General features: G+C 31.1%; 1 protein-coding gene across 1 annotated transcript; it reads right to left on the reverse strand.

Moving 5' to 3' along the window:
- Positions 1-15080: 15080 nt before the first annotated feature.
- Positions 15081-16584, reverse strand: LOC132722759 (FMRFamide peptide receptor frpr-18-like). Its single transcript, XM_060707305.1, has one exon. It carries the CDS (start codon positions 16512-16514, stop codon positions 15441-15443), a length of 1074 nt encoding a protein of 357 aa, XP_060563288.1. The 5' UTR covers positions 16515-16584; the 3' UTR covers positions 15081-15440.
- Positions 16585-23499: the final 6915 nt, after the last annotated feature.

Raw genomic sequence — 23499 nt, forward strand, 5'->3', positions numbered from 1 at the left:
AAGTTCTTTCACTAGGAACCCAGTGATTGTGTTGTTTATTACAAAATGCGATATTTTTCCCGATGATTATATTTTGGTTACATAATTGTTTATTATAAAAATGAATATCCTCCTAATAGAGTTCAAAAAAAAAAACCTTTTCAGGTATATATTTTCGATTTTTGTTTTTAAAGAGATCATTTATCTTTCAAAGACTTCAATCCCTATTATTAATTTTTTCATAGTAATAAATTTGATTGTAATTATTAATGCTGTTTTATTATCGACTTGTTGCTTGTTTATTCTAAACTAATGTACTTTTCTCCTAAATTCGCGCAAAATACATGTACACTTACAAAGTTGAAAACTTCGTCATTATTTATAATGAAATAATTAACACAAGTGTTACAATTTGAAACGAAAACTTCAAAACACTGACAGAAAACGTATTATGTTGGTTCTTATTTTGTTGACGTAATAATTGAAGTCAGAAAGTCAGATATTAAGTTTACATCACGTTTACTACGAGTTGAGTGTTTTATTAGCTTACTTGTTTTCGTTCGCGAAATTAAAACAGTTCAACAAAAATGTCTTGCTGTTATGTATTCAATAACAAAGACACATTTATTACTATGCATTGATGTTGTAGTATTTATTACCAATTTGAAATAAGAATTAAGTCCTTGTGAAAACGTTCGTGTGACAAGCGAAATATGCCGATTAATTAATTGTCTTTGCATTCATTGTTACACTCCTAGAGGTATTCAACAAGTAATAATAGGAAATGCCAGTCAACTTAAAAAAAAATGATTTGATACTGTTTTTTGTTCTGCCAGCGGGCAAGAGGTATCTGTGGCCGCGTGGCTACGGCTGCTGATTTTTTCTAATTACATGTCCCTTTCCACAATGGATGGTAGGATGTTCTCAAGCTAGCCCTTAGAGCGTCGGGGGTTAATATATGTGCCCAACCAGGCATTACTCAATGTTCAACACTTCAAAGTGCTGGTATTAATGTTTCCGTAAGACCAGAATAATATAGCTTAACACTTAAGTGAAGTACTGAGTCACTTTACAGCTGCCATACGACACTTGACACCTGCTATTATGAAGCCTCGGAAACATTAATCACACAAAAATGGCATCAAAATTGCAGACGATTTAATTAAATCTGTACATTAGGGACAAAAAGTGCAACATCCCTCACGCCCCCAAACACCTAGTCAGGAAATCAGTCACATACTTTGATAATCAGTCTTCCGCTTGAACTTCTATGGCAAATCTACCTATCTCTGTCTGTTGGAGGTGAATCTTCCCGGCTATAGAAGCCCATATTATTACATCAGTCCTCTGAGTATTTAAAAGCCCTTTTAAAACCCTACAATTTCCTGAACTTTTAATATAGAAACTAGCAACCATGATTGTTTGCATTTAAGACCCATGAAACAATTTAAGCGAGGTAGCAAGGCAAAAACCTGCAACTTTATTAATTTGTTAACACTTGGCTTTTATGAGTTTTAGCAAATAGGTTGAAGCATGAAAAGCATTTACGTGACGCCATGCAATATTTTGTTTTAATGGCATTTTGTTGTCTCACATTAGACTCTACATAAGAAACATTGCTTAATATGTTTCTCAACTGAATGGAAATAATTTTATTTGACGAACAGTCAGTCAATGCTGAAAATTAAATTTGATTACCAAGTATTCTTTTCATTCGTTTGTATCGGGGTAAGGCTGGTATTTGATTATACATGTAACTGTTATTTGGGGAAAACATATAACAGATAACAAAGATCAACAAGGCAAAGACCACTTTCCCAGGATGCAGCCCCGACACACTCACAACAGAAAGGCACCAAGTCAGCACGGAACCAAAATCGGAAGAGGACACAAGGGTGAAGAAAAATGAGGCGAGGTACATGTAATAAGTGAGACGATTAAAACTAAAAGGGAGCCAATACCGGAACTAAAGGAACTAGCGGGTGAAAAGGAAACAAAATGGGGGGGGGGGGGCAGGGAACAAAATGGAATAAGGGGGGTTGGTTGAAAATAAAATACTTATTGTAAACGACCAGTTAACAACATAAGACGTCACCAAACATGCAGACATGTAAACATAATTACACACATTTGAAACACGTAAAGGAACACAATTCAAGCTTTAATGTATTAAAAATTCTGAAAGATGTGACGGGATTTTACTCACAGTGCTTACGGACAGACTACTTGGTGAAAGATACTCCTTTTATTATTAATGTCACGTGCAGGCTATTGATTACCTTTACAAAATGACATTGTCAAATGTTAATCTATGAAACTGAGATAAATGAAACTAGAACTATCACTAAATGTGATTAATACCCCCACAAGACTGCTTCGGAAATGAGGATGTTACTAGTAACAGAATACATTGTAAAAGAATTGAAATAAAGAGTTATGGTTGTGGGCAATTAAAGATAGTTGTGGTTCTTCTATGTTGCATTTCCTTTCAATGTGGTTGGCCATTGATAAAGTTTTATTGAATTACTCTGTAATAAGTCAAGAAAGACAAAGAAAAGGAACAAAGCAATAACTCTATAAATACTGAAGATGGAGTTATAGTTCTTGTGCACTGCACTTCCTCTTATTGTGCTTGACCATTGTAGAAAATGAAAAGCATCGAAACACTAGGTTTTGTACGAGGGGCGTGGCGTTCATTCTTTAGGCATAAATAAAAACACCTTGCCTTTCGTCACCATATGAAACATGAAAAAAGTAATCAGATGTACCAGCAACTGAATATAACTTTCCTATCGTTATGCTTTTCCTTGTCTACACAAACAAAAAATGAGCCAATCAAAGAGCATGCTACTCTTTTTATATCCCTGAGAGATAGTGCGGAAACTAGAGTGTGGGTAACTTATACCTACTCTCCAGCATATATGGGCATACGCATCAGGCAACGGACATATTTAGGGACTTTACAGCTTTACACTGTCGCGCTCTCTGGCGTGTTTTTTCCCATAAATGGCAGCCAAATGTAAACGTGCCACACATTAGGAATATCTCTACAATGTAAAGTTACTTAATATACTTAATATAATTATTCAGAAGTCAAAATTGAAATAAAGGACATTTATGACGGCAAAGAAATGTTGTGTTTTGTGCGCATTCGATTGCCATTTTTACGTTATATAATTAGTTAAAAGATTTTTGACAGTTATATGGCCCTATATAAACGGTTATTTGGAGATATAACCCGAACCGCTAGGCGAGGATTATATTGCAAACAAACCGTTTTTATTACGACCATATAACCTGTCAGGAATATTTAATAACGGATTTTAATACCACAACATTTCTGTTTTTGAGAAAAAAGTGAGATTTCTAAAATAATTTACAGCAGCAGTGTAAATTATATTTACGTCACGATTGTCAATTACAAATGTCTAGTATTATAATAAACACATGACTTTACATTCCATTCAATTCTGATTATTAATACGAACGCCTGGAGTGATGCTAACTCAACCATGTCACGTTGACATGTGTTCTTGACACGATATTGTTCCAAAGAAAACAAGACTATTAGAAAAATTACTATAAAAATTACTGCAAACATAACATTTTCACTCGTTACTAATTTTTATGATAATGAAATAAATGCTTTACGGGTAATAAAATTATAAACAACATTTCTCATGTTTCAACTCTTAACGAGAAAGCGATTAACGGAAGTATTTTATGACCTATATTTACCTGGTGAGCAGGAAGGAGAAGAAAAAAAACTATTACTTCTCAAATCAAATGCCAGGTTGTTAAGAAAAATATGAACGCGTACAAATGGATTTGTTTTTACATCATACTGTCGAGATTACTAAAGATAAAATTGCTAAATAATTCAGGTTAATTCTAGAAAATTATTTATTGTGTAAAAGAAAGTACGTTTTAAATGCAAATTGATACATGTTTACATGCTGTTTTATGCTGTTTTTTTTCTTTTATGCAATGATTGTATAAAGTTATTTTGAATTCCAACCAGTAGTTTTCAAGTCATGCTCTGGACAAGGAAAAGTAACAAAGGGCAGTAACTCTGTAATAAGTCAAGAGGGAGTTATGGCTCTTGTGCACTGCACTTCTTTTTAATGTCCTTGACAACTGTATGAAGTTGTATTGAATTCCAAACAGTAGTTTTCAAGTTATGCTCGAGACAAGGAAAAGTAACAAAGGGCAATAACTCTGTAATTAGTCAAGATGGGAGTTATGGTTCTTGTGCACAGCACTTTCTCTCAATGTGCTTGACCATTGCATGAAGTTATATTGAATTCCAACCATTAGTCTTCAAGTTATGCGTCGGACAAAAAAGCAATGAAAAAGTAACAAAGGGCAATAACTCTGTTATAAGTCAAGATGGAGTTAAGGTTCTTGTGCACTGCACTTACCCTTATTGTGCTTGACCATTGTATAAAGTTATTTTGAATTCCAACCAGTAGTTTTCAAGTCATGCTCTGGACAAGGAAAAGTAACAAAGGGCAGTAACTCTGTAATAGGTCAAGAGGGAGTTATGGTTCTTGTGCACTGCACTTCCTCTCAATGTGCTTGACCATTGTATGTAGTTATATTGAATTCCAACCATTAGTCTTCAAGTTATGCTCCGGACAAGGAAAATGCAACGGACGTCTGGAACGACCGACCGACAGACCAACCGACCGACCAACCGACCGACCACCGAGTGACTCCTATATACCCACCCCCAAACTTCGTTTTTGGGGGTATAATGACTTTTTTCCTACATATTTTAATTGTATTTTGTTGTCAGGTAACATTAAATTTAATGATAATCGTCATATACTCTTCATATTCATGCACGTCCCCTCATTATATTTGCCTCACTGTAGTAAATTTTAACGTTATTTACAATAATTCACAATTATGTACCATTATTAGCCCGCCTTTTCTTTTAATAGAAAATAGAGGTATTGTCATAATCACTTCGGCGTTGCCTTTGCCGCTGCTGTTGCCGTCCGCAAACTTGTACCTTGATAATTACTTTTAAAGTTCTAGGTGTATTGTCTTCATACTTGGCCATAACAAGACTACGGACACGGCCTTTTAGTAAATTAGAATAACCTTGACCTTAATTCTTAAATGGCCTTTATCTTAAGTCATATGCCTACATTTTGCTTGTTTTTTGTTTGTTTGATTTTTTTGCTGATTTTTTCTATTAGTGGGTATAACTTTGTTATTTCTGAATCGATTGTCTCCAAACTTGAACCAAAAAAACCTTCAAGTGAATAAGACATTCAGTCATAAATGCCAATGACATTGAAAGTAAAATCGTTGAAATCATGTTTTTTACTTGCTGCAGCTGATTATAACTTTGTTATTATTGAATGTTTTGCTTAAATATTATTAAAAGACCTTCATGTATATCAAACTAAAACCAATCTTTTATTGGTTGAGGTATAATAACTGCAGTGATCGTTTATCCCTTCGTGATCGTAAAAGACGACTAAATTTGTTTGAATAACTGGATTCTATGCATCTCTTAGGTCCAGCAGGTATTTGCCTTGAATTTTGTAACACCGAGGCTATTATCTTTCCATAACGTTATAAAAGATCACATACTAATAAATAACTAGTAAAGCTTTTATCTTGGTATTCACAAATCTCATTTAACAACCTTACTATTACTCAGCAAATGACAAAATTAGCACTTTATTGAGTTCAACAATCGTTTATTTTTACAGTCACATTTACTTCAATGTGACCAATTACATGTGTTCATGAAACATTATGTCATTTAGCTGACATATCTGTCGTTCTATCATCAAAATGAAAAGCATCGAAACACTAGGTTTTGTACGAGGGGCGTGGCGTTCATTCTTTAGGCATAAATAAAAACACCTTGCCTTTCGTCACCATATGAAACATGAAAAAAGTAATCAGATGTACCAGCAACTGAATATAACTTTCCTATCGTTATGCTTTTCCTTGTCTACACAAACAAAAAATGAGCCAATCAAAGAGCATGCTACTCTTTTTATATCCCTGAGAGATAGTGCGGAAACTAGAGTGTGGGTAACTTATACCTACTCTCCAGCATATATGGGCATACGCATCAGGCAACGGACATATTTAGGGACTTTACAGCTTTACACTGTCGCGCTCTCTGGCGTGTTTTTTTCCCATAAATGGCAGCCAAATGTAACGTGCCACACATTAGGAATATCTTACAATGTAAAGTTACTTAATATACTTAATATAATATTCAGAAGTCAAAATTGAAATAAAGGACATTTATGACGGCAAAGAAATGTTTGTGTTTTGTGCGCATCGATTTGCCATTTTTACGTTATATAATTAGTTATAAAGATTTTTGACAGGTTATATGGCCCTATATAAACGGTTATTTGGAGATATAACCCGAACCGCTAGGCGAGGATTATATTGCAAACAACCGTTTTTATACGACCATATAACCTGTCAGGAATATTAATAACGGATTTATAATACCACAACATTTCTGTTTTTGAGAAAAAAGTGAGATTTCTAAAATAATTTACAGCAGCAGTGTAAATAAAGTATATTTACGTCACGATTGTCAAAGGCGACGTTACAAATGTCTAGTATTATAATAAACACATGACTTTACATTCCATTCAATTCTGATTATTAATACGAACGCCTGGAGTGATGCTAACTCAACCATGTCACGTTGACATGTGTTCTTGACACGATATTGTTCCAAAGAAAACAAGACTATTAGAAAAATTACTATAAAAATTACTGCAAACATAACATTTTCACTCGTTACTAATTTTTATGATAATGAAATAAATGCTTTACGGGTAATAAAATTATAAACAACATTTCTCATGTTTCAACTCTTAACGAGAAAGCGATTAACGGAAGTATTTTTATGACCTATATTTACCTGGTGAGCAGGAAGGAGAAGAAAAAAACTATTACTTCTCAAATCAAATGCCAGGTTGTTAAGAAAAATATGAACGCGTACAAATGGATTTGTTTTTACATCATACTGTCGAGATTACTAAAGATAAAATTGCTAAATAATTCAGGTTAATTCTAGAAAATTATTTATTGTGTAAAAGAAAGTACGTTTTAAATGCAAATTGATACATGTTTACATGCTGTTTTATGCTGTTTTTTTTCTTTTATGCAATGATTAACATTTCATTTGTTTTTTATTATTGATAATTATTGTGAAAGTTCTCTTTTTTATTTATACGGAAACGTCCTGGTTCCAATATATATTTTTCTGTAAAAGAAGATAACTCCTTTGTAAGAGATACAAAAAGGCTTTATTAGGAGTTTTTAACTCCTACAAAGGACTTCATATCTTCTAGCAAATATGTTTGTGCACATAGACGTCTTTTTGTCTAAATATGTATGTATACGATTGGATTTGGTACGATCAGATTTTTCTACAATTTAAAGGTTAAAATTATTGTTTACATTTATCTTGTTGACAAATATGAAAAACAGACATGTGTGGGGGTATTTATTGTTTTCAAATGTCAGTTTCCTTACAGAAACCGAGTAAAAGTTACTTCCCCCTAACCTAACAAACACTATATGTAGTTGATGATTGCTATAAGCATGAAACTTTCCAAAAATGATTAATATATAATACATTGATTCCTCTATCGTTTATTCATTCTTGCTCTGGTTTACCATAGAGCACTGTGTCTGTAGTTCTTGCTACGACTCGTTTTTGTCACTTTAAAGGTTACATGTTTTTGACAGCTCTTTCATTTTTGATTTTCCTTTTTTTCTTTGTTGCTGACGGCATTTACCTCGCAGATACTTGTAATTGCTCATATAAATCTGCAACCATTATTTAAAGAATTATTTCTCCTGTTTCTAAGCATTTTTGTTATATGAAATGTTTTATCCAGTCAGCAGATTTCCTTGTTCCAGAAGAAAAATTCTTCAAATTCTATTCAGTTTTGTGCAAATCAGAAATTTCATTGACAATCATGGTATATGTCTGATACTTTAACTTGTTTTTGATATTGAATAGGACACAATGAAACTTACAGCAATTTTTGTTCTATGGTGACAATGTTAATATCTTAATTTTTAATTTAAACTATAAAGAATTTTAATACAAGGGAACTATTATGTGAATATCTATTTGGAAAATTTTCATTTCAAATATACAATTTCGTGATGCCACAAACTAATTTTTTTGTATGCATTGTTATTTGAATATTATAATATATTCATTTTGATAACTATTAATAATTGTTGAAAAGTTAAATTAATGTGAACGTCTTCTTGCTGTCTTTTTTTAATAAAAATGTCTAATAAACGCGAATGAAATAATGAATGGTTTTCTTTCTCAATGACTGCCTGTACGACATTTTCTGCACGGAAATGGGGCGGAATTCAATGGTAGATTCCGCCCAGAAATTGAAATTCTCCCCCAAATATACAAGTGTTAAACCATTTGCTTTTGGCACGGATTCCGGCCGGATTCCAGGCGGAAACGGGACGGATTCTGGGCGCAATTGGGACGAAATATGCAAATGAGTTTGAGCGGAATCTTGAGGCGGAATTTTGAAGCGGAATCTTGGGGCGGAATTTTGAAGCGGAATCTTGGGGCGAATTTTGGAGCGGAATTGTCAAAAAAGATTCTGGGCGGAATTCTGGGACAGAATTCATGGGGGCGGAATTTTTATGAGTTTAACATGATCACATTTTTTGGGATAAAATTATCAATAATGTATCACATTAAATTTTCTTTCATAAAATTTAATACATATCCTTTAGTCCAAATACAGAATAGAATACCCTACATTCACTATAACACAAACAGTTTTTTTCTAGCTGCAGGTTTTGGTAGGTACTGGTTTTCTTAGAATCCAACACTTTGTTTTTTGCAATTATTTTGCTGCGAGTGTTTTAATCATAAATTTGTTTCAAATGTTTCTGATTATTTAAATACTATTTCTTTAATTGATGTCTGTTTTAAGTCCACTGCCTGTGTTTCCTAGAACTTCTTGTGGTTGTGCTCACCTTTAATAATAAAATTTATAATAAATTAAACAAAAATGTTGTAATGATTTATGTTTTATTGCATAATTATATGCAGTTATATTTCATATTTTTTGATAACATCAAATTTTATGTTTCAACAGTATTAAATATTAACTGTGCTTTTGCATATTCAAAAATACTAAAGCTTACACAGTATCTTATTTCAGTGCACAAGTGTTTAAGAATTGCTCTGTATAAGAATTATTTAACTGCTTTATTTGTGACACTACTTATTACTGGTTTAATGTATTTTTTCAAGGAAAGATGTTGAATAGTAAAGTATTGAGATTTAAAAATATACCTTTTCAGGATTAATACTGCACATCTTTATTGAAATACCTTGCATCTCACAGTCAGCACTTAAGTCCCAGCCTGCAAATATGAGCGTAAAATGTAATGTTAGATTGTTCCATTGGAAACACAACACATACATGTAAAATAATAAATGATTATGATGACCCTATTCATCTGTACAAAACTTCTGAATTTGTACCATTTATTCCTATTTAATCAAATTGATTTAATTTGTTTAATTTCCAGGAAATGAAAAAGATCAGTACTACATGCTTTTATTATACAATATACACATTTATTATATAGAATCATTGAATAATTTATATCTTACAAATTATACAAGTATTAAAGATTTAAAGCAATTATCAGAAAAAAACAAATGTATGAAGTTGAAAATATAAAAACAACATTGACCTCTTGCTACAAATTTTAGTTTGCTACCATTAATAGTTTGATATAAAACCTGTTTCTGCATTAATGTAACTAAAGGTTTATAATTACCTGATTATGTTGTACATCTCCTTGTCCCATGTTATCACACTTATTTATCATACAAATACTAAAACACTTTGAGGTCTTGAACAAAACTATATCTCCAAAATTGTTAAAATATCAAGTACATCCTCTGTACATGCTGTAATTTGCACTCTTTTTGCTGACCCAGATATCTTAGAATTCAAAATTCACAACTGTATAACTGCATGGACAGGTCAATCATTATGTAAAACAGGGTTAATTTACTCATCATCTTAACTTTCATTCATTGAATGTAAAACAATATTCAAGTAACAAATAAATATATAGATAGAATTTAAAAATCATTACAAATTTTTGTACAAAAGAAAATTGCAATGTCCTAGATAAATTCTGCTTATGAAATTTATAATGTTATCTCTCCCCAAAATAATTCAATGGAATAGTCCGATCTGTTGGAATGACCAGTTGAGTAAATTAGTCATGCATAGATCCTGGGAAACTGCTGGTCAGTTGAGTTTTATCAGAGCTCTGATCTGTGTAGTGTAAACTCTCTGTGTATATACATTGTAGTATAAAACTATTTACCTAAATAAAAGTAATTATCGGGCATATTGGTTGAGCAATTTTATATAGATTAAAAGGGCATAATATATGAGATTATTTCATGCACTGTTTTGTTTTTTTATTATTATTATTATTATTTTATAACAAAATCATGAATTCTTAGAATTTAAAATGGCAAGCACACTATCTTGTCCTGTGGCTGTCATATATTCTACAGTATATTCAAATTTAAACAGATTCTTATCAGATAATGTCATAAATTCATAATACAGTACATGTATATACAAGCTGTATGAAAAACCTTTATATTATAAACTTAAGCATTTTGGAGGTGAATGTTTTCAATTTCTACACTAAGATTATTACAGTTGTTTTTCAGTACAAAAAAGATTTGCTAAATTAGTCTGACAAATAATGTATCATTTGCCATAATATCTAAAAAGAAGGCCTATTTTAATGTCTAAAAAAATAAACCTATTTATTCTAAAAATACACCTGTAATTATTGGTCAAGTATCATGCTTCAACAAAAATAATAAGTACAGTTGGTAAAATTTCAATGTCCGCAAGTACAAAAACAAGAGTACAATTATGATTTAGACATCTTATATGTGAAATTCTGTTCAAGAAAAATGTTTAAATATAGAATTCCGCCCAGAGTGAAGACCATTCCTTCCCAAGAAAATTTCAAAGTTAAAAAATCTGTCCAAGATGAAATGTTTAAGTATAAATTCTGCTCCAAATAAAATTCCAGCCGGAATTTTTCTAGTTTTCCGCCCAGAAAAGTGAACAAAATATTTTTCTTGTGAGACGGAATGACACAGAATTTGCGTTTCCGTCCCTGGTCCGCCCAGAAATCACCGATTCCGTGTCAATTCTGTGCCAATTCCGCCCAGAATCCGTGCCAAAATTTCGTACAGGCGGCTGCATTGTTGAACGCTCTGTTGATCATTTAACCTTTCATCTTACTAAGAAATAAATTCATTAATTATGACCGTCATACACAATTATTTCTTTGCATTGCATGCACTCTATCATCGTCGGATACCCACGATTGATAAACATGTCACATAACATGCAATCAACCGTGGGTAAAATGAATCGATTTGCGTCGATATACAGCAACAGGTGCGTAAAATATCTACCAATGACATCGCGTTTAACAAATCTATATTCTTCAGCAGCGGAGGTAAAAAACAATAAGAAACAAAATGGCAGCACCCACGGTTAAATACTGTTGCACGTGTTTTGCTAAAATCAATGTCAAAAACTATCGCCAAATCAGTTCTTCTGCAAGCAGAATTCAATCAGAAAGGAAAACATCACGCTGTAAAAGTAAATTATCTATACTTTCTTGCTGAAATCGTTTAATTTTTCGATGTTGAACTTTTCACGTCGTCTATGGTTGTCGCAATATTGTTTGTAATACCGAACGTCGTACCGAACGAGCGTTTTGATTGGTTTTAATCGCCTCATGAAATCGTGAGGCAGCCAATGAAATAGCTGCCTTTGACACACCCCTAATCGACTGAATATCGGCAAAAAATCCCACGGTAGATAAATGTTAATGGTTCGGCCGTGGGTATCCGACGATGGCACTCTATTTATTCGAAAAAAATATACAATATTCAACAAATATTTGAAGTAAACACGCTCTTACCTACGTTATACGTCACTCTCCTCCGCCAGTATTTCTTATCGTACCATTTTTAACCTCGCTTAAAAAGGTTGCGAAAAAATGCTATGAGTCCTTGCACATCAACTATAGATTGTTCAGAATATAAATAATTTGCGACTTAATGGCACATTATATTTCAGAAATGTTTTTGTAATGGATACAGAGCATGAAAGATGTTCGATGTTTATTAATCTAAGGAAAACAGCGCTGATTGAAAACCAGCTTGAGATAACGAAAACAAATTATATTAAATTAAAAGTAAAGTAATATTTTGACAAAATACCAAATGAAGAAACAAAAGCTCACTAAGCATTTTGCAAAATGAGTTACTTACATATAAATATTAAAAGACTAAAAACTAAAAAACCTGTAACATGTCACCCAAAATTATAACGCTTTTCAGAAATATTTGCATTTCCAGGCTTGTTCGGCCTTTGAATAATACGAAGAACATTTCTTTAGTAAAAGTGTTAATACAATTGCCCAAATAAATAAATAAATGGTATGTGTGATGAATTAAATGTGTATCGCATTAACTCGATCATCTTAAATTTCTTTAAGAATTTGCAAACATAATTCACGTGTAGAAAATATCATTCAATAATCTGGAAAAGAAACAAAATCCACTCATGAGTTGACGGGTTTTAAATTAGAACGTTTTTGATCTTTGGAATGCATCAAAAACATTATCCTTTCAACGAAAATGAACTATTTTTTTACGGAATCTCATTCAGTTTCAAAGTTTTCTTCAAACACTTTTATGATTATTTTCTCTAAACTGATTACTACCTGGAATTTTTCAAATTATTTTCATTTCTAGATTTCCTTTTATTTTAACATGATCGGAAATTCATTGGTTATCTGGGATATAAAATCACATGGGTAAAGTAATTGATGTATCACCCTAGTTTCTGTGTGACATCGTATTTTTTTTTAAATATGCATTTTTTTTTATAATATTGCTTTGAAATACGGTAATTTATATAATTTATGCACACTTTCGTTAGTTATTTTATTAAATCAATATGGTTTTAAAAAGAACATACTAAGATTTAAGGTAATTTACCTTCTTAAGAAAAGAAAAAAAAACATGGCTATATTTCAGGATTTAAAATTGACATATAAGTATGTGGAGTTGAATTATAAATGACCGTGATGCGCGGCATATGATATATGTATATAAATATGTATAATAATGTGCAATTTACTGATCACGTGATGCTCTTAAGACATACTTAAAAGCACATTTAGCCTCAGAAATTAATCTTCTTTATGCTGTAAAAATTATCAATACAGGTTTTATAATGTTTTAAAAATGAACCTAGAACATACGAGATGCTCGTCACACTAAAGAAATAGTACTGCATGTAAAAACAACCTGTCATTTACGCAGTAGAACATGCAAATTAAGTGGTATTTTGACTTTATACAAACTACTTAATCTTAATTAGAGTACTGATTGTCAGAATATAACAGAATCAAACTTGACCAAATGAGTAACTGTTTTCAAAATTGCAACTGTTACAATGAACCAAATACAAGAAATACAACTTTGATGGCATGTTAAAAGCTTAAAAAGCCTTTAAATTGTTTTAATAAAAGTAACGCTCGTTAAGAGATTTTTTATGCATGTTTTATGCTTCTTTAACTACTTATATATAATGCATCCGAGGAAATAAAATGCTATTTCATATGGTTTAAACATAAGCAGAAAGAAGGGTATTTTATTTTAATGTCAAAATTGTATATTTACAATGTATTTTTTCACCATACAACTTCTAAATTTACTGATAGCGGAAGACCTAAGGGGCCCCTACGTGCATGATTGTAGGCACGAGCGGGCACCTGGATAGAATCCCCGTCGGTCCGTAAGCTAGGTGGATAGATTTCAGACATAGAAAATCATCCAAAGTCATTGGCGGGACTCGAATCAACAGCAGTGAGGGCATGTAATTTGAAGTCAAGGACATATAGTCATATATTTTATATATGATAAATTCACGATGAATTTAACAAGACCATGTAACAAAGACGTTCTATTAATATTCTATACGTCTAGCCTTTTTTCTTGCCTTGTGGGGACCGAGTTGGTTGCAATGCACTTGCTCTTAATTAACTACCGGAGATGCTTCCTCTATGTATTCTCTAATATTTAAATGTGAAACAATAACAAACCTTATAAATTTATTTATGAATTTCGATATTATTAGATATTGCCTAAACTAAGTTTTAGGGTGATTTACATAATGTATTACTTATGCTCCGGACAAACATAAAATGACAAATATATATTATTATCAAAAATATAACACGTTTTGAACAGGCTTGATCAAACTGAGTTTGCAACATTTTCAATTTTGACGTTTTTGTCTTTCTTTGGGAATTTTAGTTTTTTTGTTTTTTTTTTAAATTTATTTATTAAATCAGTTATTTTTGTTTGCGATATTTGAACGTTGCTTGGTAAGTATTAACCGTTATTAATACAGTAATTCTGTATTATTGTACGTATATAGTGCTTGATCAGTAATGATTGCCATTAGGCACATGGAATTGTTTTTAAAAACCTGTTGATCTCACTCTGAAACTTCAATATGTTTTTATTGACACGTCTTTTTTAGATTTTTCTATATTTCGTAACAATTGCACTTGGAATTTCATAGTTTTATCATTAATCAAAAAGGATTGCGTAAAACCTGTATAATACACGAACACGCTTTTTCTTTCTATGTCACTGGAATTAGCATTACAGCAAAGATTTCAGTTACAAATGTAATTGCTGTTCATGTCTTGATATTTTTGTAAATGCATTTTATCATAATTATTTCAAAACGACTTTTGTTAACAAACCACTAGCAAACGGAAACATGCTAACATTTAGTTAGAAAGAAACGCGGAGTAAAACTATTTCCGAAATTACTTTTGTTTAAAATACTAATTTAACCATTTATTCAGAAAGAAATAAGGATTTCGCTGAATGTATACTTCGATGAATACAAAAAGTAATTAGAAAACATTTTATATATGAGTTAAGAGCATTTATTCCAGTTTTTGAATGAACATATTTGTTTTGCATGAATAAGGCATGAAAACGAAATGTCATGATAATCTCTGAAAAGGAAAATTGGTTAAATGTAAGTACGTTGAGTAAAACATTCTGAAAGCTTTTTGTCTAAAGTATAGATAGAAGTTGAAGAGAGTTTTGTCGTCAATAATTTTAAACACAACTCTCCTATCAATTTAAAAGACTTTTCAAAACTCATTTGTAAAATATCAAACTTAAAGTTGAAACTAAATGACCTTAACAAATACAGTGTTGTAGTTTTTAACCAGTAACGCCGTTTAAACGTATACACTCACATTTTATAAGTTAAGAAATTACATCACTTAGTTCACATGCTACCTAACTACATTCGAACTAACTCTTCTCGGGTACTTCTTGCCGTAAACGTTCTTTTCATGCTGGTATTCCGTTTTCTAATAAGTCTTTCAAATTCAAAACGGAACCGTTTCCCAGACAAAACATAAATAAAAAAGTTTACTGCATAATTTAATAGCGATATTGCAGCACAAACGTCAATATATGGAGTTAGTGCAAGGTACACGTATCTCTTTGTTTCCATATTTCCAAATTTTATTGTTAAATCCATGACAAGACTGAGTGTAAACAATGGCAGAAGTGTCAATATGTAGGTGAAGGTCACTGTCAACAGCATCATCGTGCTACGGTTATTTCTCCCTCTTCCGCCACTCTCCCTTCGTGTTAGACTCCTTTCATCTTTATTGACAGCTTTCTTTACTTTAAATATTTGGTAAATAACCATACTGTTACACGTGATTATTAAGATCAACGGTATCACAAAAATCAGACCCCACTGAAAGAAATACACGTCAAGACTTGTATACAGTCGAATATAATCATCGCCAGCCAGACAATCCGATATGTTGAAGTAGGGATCATATACAAGATGTTCAATCATAATAAAACGGAAAGATTGACTGAATAGAACGACGACTATTAGAATAGCGATTGCAGTAAGCGCCCCTGTTTGTTTACGAATTGCTGCACTTTTAAACGGAAAGCACACAGCTATAAGCCTTTCTAGAGCCATAAAAACAACAAGCCACGAGCTCATCATTGTGATGACATGTGACATATAATTGTAGAATTTACAACTAGAGTCATCGAAATTTTGAAATATCCCAGGTTTTGCTTTGTGTGATACAAAGTATTCATCTACACATTCCACCTGGCGGATGATCAGTGAAATTGTGTCAAACACTGCAAGAGCACACAAAAAATGAGAATATGACTTTTGACGCAAAGGCTTTGTCTTCATCACCATAATTGATAAGCTGTTACCAATTACTCCCACGAAAACAACAATTGGTGTTGATATAAATTTTACCCAGAATCCCCACTCGGATATAAAAGGACCTTCCATATCTAAAATAAGAAAATACAACTTTTGGTTAGACATAATACGAATAGATAAAATAAAATACTAATATCAACAGACAAAGTAGTTTAAGTCATATTCCGCGTCGTATGATACATAGAGGATATTTGTTTGTTTTGCATGTAAGATTGAAATATAATTTCACTGAGTGAACACCAGATGCAATATTTTCACGAGTGGCGTAGCCATGAGTGAAAATATAATAGCTGGTGTTCACGAATGAAATATATTTCAAATTTATATGTAAAACAAATAAATGTTCTTTTTATTTCATGCTTTTAAGTGATTTTAACTATGTTTTTACTGATTTTGCCGTGTAACGTCGTGCATTCTCTTTTGTGACGTCATCACATCATGACGTCACATCACCAATTTTGAAAAATAGTTCTGTTAAATTTCTCTTTATTTGTTACATTTTAACATGATGTATGGTGACATCGACTTTCTTTTCCTAAAAGAAAAAAATTTACGAATGACATCATTTATTTCTGCCTGTTATTCCATTTAGTTATGATTCTCTTTTCATCCGCATTTAGATATAATCCGGCATACAGTGAAAATTATATTTTAAATTTCACTTGTGGTTTATCAGAATATAATCATCTGTTATATTACAATTAAAACACTGGAATGCATGAAATAAAAATCAATTTATGAAGTTTTTAGTGTTATGTACCTCATAATATTGTAACAAGTTATGATACAAAGTCCACAATATTCAGCTCACAGATAAACCCTTTTGAGATATAATGACCCTATGCAATGTTTTGTGTCACGCAAGTATGTTATTATAATATAGTATTCAAGTGTATTTATTGTTTGCGCATTTAGGCTCATAGTAACTTATTTTAAAAGACTTAAATTTTGTTAGTGCGCCGTTAAACCAAACAAAATAAAGACAGAAAATTACATATCAACTATGACTAATTTAACAAAAAGAACAAAATGTGTGTATTAATTACTTAAAACCTTTGCATACTTTTTCAAAACTATTGTCAAAAATTTCTTAAAATGATGATGTAAAATAGAGAAAAATATAAAATCCCTTAAAAACCCTAAAACGCCAAAATTATGAAAAAGTTGCAGACTCGGTTAGATTGAACAAAATCATTGACAGTTTGTGTATATGCAAGCTGCCACACACAGCCCTCTAGCTCCGGCTTGAGCTGAATTTGGCTTCAAACATTGAATGTCGATGGGTATTTTGAAATTAGAAAAATGCAGATGTGCTCTACTTAATATTTGCTTTTTCTTTTGAAACTATCAATCCTTAATTAATGAAAGGCCGAAACTGAATATCACACCTGCTTGATTATTATACCTTCATTAATATACTTTCATGTCAATTTCGTTTTGAACACAACAAAACGGAAACAAGAAGGTCATTATTGTGTTCTGAATAGCTTTTGTTTTCTAAGCAATAAAGCGCTAAAATTTAATAACACACAAATAGATACCGATGAACATTAATGTGACCAATTCCGATTTGATCACACAATCATGCAAAGATCTATATAAATCTACCATGATAGTAATATTTAGTTGCAATAAATATCCAGTGGTTGATATATTCCTGTAAAATACCTGTTTTTAATTTACAAAAGCCATAAAACATTGAAAAGAACTTATCAACAATTCCTTATTGCAAGGTTCTTTCCTTTTAAGATCCTTTACAAGCAAAATGAACACATATTGCTTAGGGTGTCTCCATGTCTGTTTGACACAAAACTTTTGCAGTTAATGGTAAATATTAACGTGACCACATAATAGTGTATTCACCTTGGCCACAAAATGTAAAAGCATTAATTCATTAAAGTTTTAAACTCACATTCATAAGCCCTATTGTCACCTATTTATTTAACTTACAAAATATGTCAATTATAGTGTCAGTGAATACGTACTCTCAGCACTCTTTTTCAGAGAAATTCTCCTTATCTTTTGTGAAAAGAACACCTAACATAGTAACCTCTGCTTAAAGTGAAGTCTTATTACTCGACTGTTAAAGTATTGATAAACGCGTGTTTTCTGGAGATAGGAGTTTTCTCAGAAATGATACTTTTAAAACGACCATATTTTATTCAAAGTCATAAACAAGAACAGCGTCTCAAAGAATCAGGATTAAAGAGATTATGTGAATTTCAGGCTCGCTGTGTTATGGTTAAATTAAAACATCACAGACGAAGATCCTTAAGAACAACGCTAAATCCATATGCTTCCGACTATAGCAAGACAATATACAGTATTGACCAATTTCTTCACAAATTTTGTAGAAATAAATTACAACTTATTAGTTTTTTTACATGTAGTATTTGTTTGTCAAAACCAAAATAAAATGATATTTTATATCATATTTTATAGTGTATCTTAACATTCAGTGTAGAAACTCAAATATGTGAATATTTACCGTTGTAATTGGAGATATTGCTTCCGTCGGTGCAAGATTCATTTTAAGCGTTCCAACAAGCCATTTCCAATGGTAAACTTCTTGTCTTAGTAGTCTCCTGAAAGGGGAGAAACAATTACAAAAACAATTCTTATGTCAAGAGATATCTTGAAAGTATCAAGACAAAATCAAAATAAATGTGTTTGCACATTTTGTATAATAAAGAAACAACTTTCCCGAATAGTATCTATCACTTGGGTGTTGAAAATGATGGAAAGAAAACTAAAACTACACACTGAGTTTGAGACTTGTCAAACATTCAAATAATCATATCCAATGCAAAGCGTGCGATTTATCACCAAGAAACACTAAACATATTATGAAGTAAGTTGCTAAAAGGTTAAAAGATAATTAAATGTGGTCAAGTTTATTTCATGTTATTAAAATATAGAAACAACAATTATTGCAATGGACGTCTAAATGGGGAAAAACAATACTGTTGAAAATATATCGATGCCTACACCACGTGACATTTAAAAAACTTTTTTAACATTTATTTTTTATGTGATGAAACGTCGAGTCTGCTCAGCTTAGTAATTAGTCCAAACATTTATTAAGAAATATTCTTGGGGTAAAATTAATATTATTTTCGTAAAATAAAATTATGTGTTTGATAAATTAGAAATTCACATGATGTGCATTTTTATCATTTTTCTTGTCTTTTTTTAAATCTGCATTAAATAGATTTCATAAAAAAGCAATAGCTCAATTTTGTTAATTAAATTTGGTTCATATCGACTCTCGTTCTTATTTTGGTGTCCAGACATCCAAAATGAATTTTATAAGCCTATAATTTTGCAACCTCATTGTGGCGAAATCGGAAGTACCATTTCTATTTGCTCAAGAAACTCCGCCTCTTGGTCATCCGTATATCAGTGGAAAATCATTTAAAACATTTTTAAGTAGCAGTCCAAATTTAACGGTATATTTCCGCATTAAATTATTTTCATACAAATCCGATCAATATTTTATTTTGTTCACGACAGGGATATAGTCTGATTTTATTGACCTTTCAATTATGAATACATCATAGCACTTATTTAAATATTCGATTCCTCTGCGGTTCTGTCCGAATAGTTTAAAAGATTTAATATGGAGTATATGTATCTAATGTTTTGGAAAATTCGCAATAGTGTTATGTATATGTTCTCATCACATTTCGCAATAGCACAGTCGGTTAAATGATTACCTCATGTATGAGAGGTCAGTGGTTCGATCCCTACTTTTTTGTCAGTATTTTTTAGACCTTTTCATTCTTGATTTTTACGTATATTTTTATGAAAAATAGCCAAGCGCTTGCAAAGTTGTCTACACAGATATAAAACAACTTATAAACACTGATTTGTCTCGTTTTGTATTGTATGTTACAGCACTGAAATGACATTAATTAATTTTAAGCCGAATAAATTTTAAATATTTATTCTCAAACGGGAAAAACTCTTTACCAAATTCTTCAACAAGGAAAAGTCTTTACAAAAATAAGTGCAAAACATATAAAAACAAGGACTACAAAACATAAAATAGCTTCAAAATGTTGAAATTAGTTATAAATAAAAAAATATATTGACATACGCGGTCTCGATCTTAAAACACGTAGGACATTTAGAAATTATAAAACTGCAGTTTATACCCTATTGCGCTATAACGATAGTGTAATTGTTTCGTTGAAAATTTGAATTTAATCACATCTTACTACTCACATTTCACGAAAATTTACCGAAATATATTATAATTTACCGTAGATTAATAAATTCTGTGCATTGACCGTATAATCAGTATGCAATTGACAGGTTAATAAAATCAGACAATAATGCACCTTGAAACTAAAACGGTAAAAGTTTGTTTGCACAAGAATGTCTCATATTTTTGGTTGATATTAATATAATATTACTGCTGTGACGTGGCTTATATTATAGTTTTCATTTGCGTGAAAAAATTCGTATACGAATTGTAGTATTTACCGCGGGGATTTTCTTTTAAAATCATATCTTATGAACAATGTTTAATGAGATTTACAACAATACTCAGTCTGTCAAAAATGATAACGAAACAATAGAATGCTCGGTTTTGAAGCCGGCGGAAAAATATGTTTACATATTTATTTAATGTAGCTTTAATCTTAAGCTGATCATATAATAAAACAATTTTTGATTAATGTTCCATTGAATATGATATTCACTGACGACCTAAAGCTATCGCCTCGGTCAATATGGCATTTATCGGTGAATAACACATCACTGGTCAAAAGTTGTATGAAACAGCTGTTACAATTTGCTACAAATATATTTCCATGTCTGTAATTTAGGTATTCTTCAAAATGTATTCAAGAAAACAAAAGGTCTGCGTGGTATCTCGTTAACAATAATTACTTAGATTAAAAACGTTATTCAAATAACATATAATGTAATGGATACACCAGACATAAACGAAATTCCTTACGTCTAACATATCAGTCCCGTAAAAATAATATAATGCCCAGTGATTTATTTAGTTGAAAACAATTTTAAAGAACAAAAAAGACATAAGACTATGTATTCCGGTAATTTGGTATCTGTTTTAAGATTACTAGACCTAAAATGTTTCAGACTTCTCGTATCATTCCCCGGTTGAAAACAAAAACAGCATAGGTAATGTTTTATATTACATTTTCTATTCTTAAGCACTGTAAATAATTATATAATTATATGTTTTTTATATTTAACATAAAATTCATTCAAATTAAAAATTTACTTTATGTATTTTCAAACATATCCGTGTGCATACACTGCCAATTACTAACAAAAAATGCTAGGATAAGACCTGTATAAGCATCAGCTGTCAGTTCCGATCCTTTTTTTTCGTGCATCTCATGTGTTGTCAAGTTTTATTTGTAAATTGTGTGTATACTTGTTTGAAAAAAAAAACTATGTTTAATCTAAATGACAAACACGGGATAATTTAGATGTATAAAAATACATAATATGAGTGTCGAAAGACGTTAACTTCAAGTTTCACTAATATTTTTAAGCAATAAACTTATTAATTTACTTACTGAATCATATTATCCTTATACATGTATCTAAATCCACGAAAAAAAATTGAATTGGTTGAGCAAGACAAAATATGTTATTTGAAACATAAAGCAACCTTGAATTCAATATGATATGCAGCGATTGATGTGTATCGTCTTGCTGGCATATATAGTTGCAATTTATTACACAGTATATTGATGAATCTTTGCAATTTTTATCTATTTTAACGTTGACTAATAAACTTGTTTACAATACACACATTTGTATGAAACATAGTATATATGTACTTTTTTTTAACTTTGATAAAAAGTAAGTTTACAAACCTTGTTTGTCACTTCCATTAAATTTTAAAAAAAGATATATAATTCGATAAAAATTATAAAAAAAAATAATGCTTTTTTTAATAATTGTATCTATGTTAATATGTTCTTTTTTCACATGTTATCTAAATCAATACCATGATATATTTTACATGTTTCGTACTAATAATCTAAATCAGTTTCCGTAAACATTACATTATAATAATAACTAAATTATCTTAGTTGTACAAACTTCTTTCAATCATTGTTTTGGTCATCCAACATTTAAATTTTTTTATTTCCATTGCTGCATTCGATAAATTTGTTAAAGTATAAACATATTTCCAATACCTTTGCATTAAAATGCAACTTGCATTTGATTATGTAAAACCCTATATATTCCATACACCGTCATTGCGAACAGTATGAATGCAACTATTTTTTAAAATGATAAGCTGCCTTAGAAACGATATCACATTGCTGACTCTCTCCCCTAGGTTATTCTGCTTAGAGAAACCCAATAATAGATCAAGACGGTTTCATTCCATTCTATAAGCAAACTGCTAAAGATATAGACTTTATTTATGTTGTCATGAATAACTATAGAAGGAATTTAAAAAACAGGAAAATGGGTTGAGGGAATTTATTCTTAAAATAAATTATTGCAGACCAAAACCGTAAATACAAAAATATCTGAAATATTGAAAAGAAGATAGGAATTATAATATCTCTAGTAGTCAAAAAGGAAAGAAAGTTGTATGAAGCAATTTGATGATGACTATAGACTCTATACACACCATGTCAAATGAATTTTTTAAAATGTTTTTATACTAAAATTGGGTGCCAGTCACTAAGAAACAGTTTTACGCTAACGTTTGAATAATTCAGTAGTATATATGAAGAATAATATTACGGCAAATTTGTAAACATAATTTAAAACAAAACAAACTTGTAAAAAAGTATCACAAGCAGTTACTACCCAGTCTGTCCTTCAACGTGGCGTTCACTTTCTGTTTTAAGAAACATGATTGATTTATCTACGTCATGGGAATTTACTTTTTTATCCTATCACTGTTCTAATATTTTCTTTAATTTCCTGTCTTGCCAGTAAGTAGTTTATGAAAAAATACTGAATTTTTGCTATTCTTCCATCATTAATGGTAAATTAATCGCTTTTAGAAGCCTTAGGGCTAATGTTCTACTTTTTCAAGATAACAATATTCAGCTTCAGACTGTACTTCAGATAGTTCTGT

The sequence above is a fragment of the Ruditapes philippinarum genome, unplaced genomic scaffold (assembly GCF_026571515.1).
Source record: "Ruditapes philippinarum isolate M1 unplaced genomic scaffold, ASM2657151v2 ctg1441_1_1_1_1, whole genome shotgun sequence".
NCBI lineage: Eukaryota > Metazoa > Mollusca > Bivalvia > Venerida > Veneridae > Ruditapes > Ruditapes philippinarum.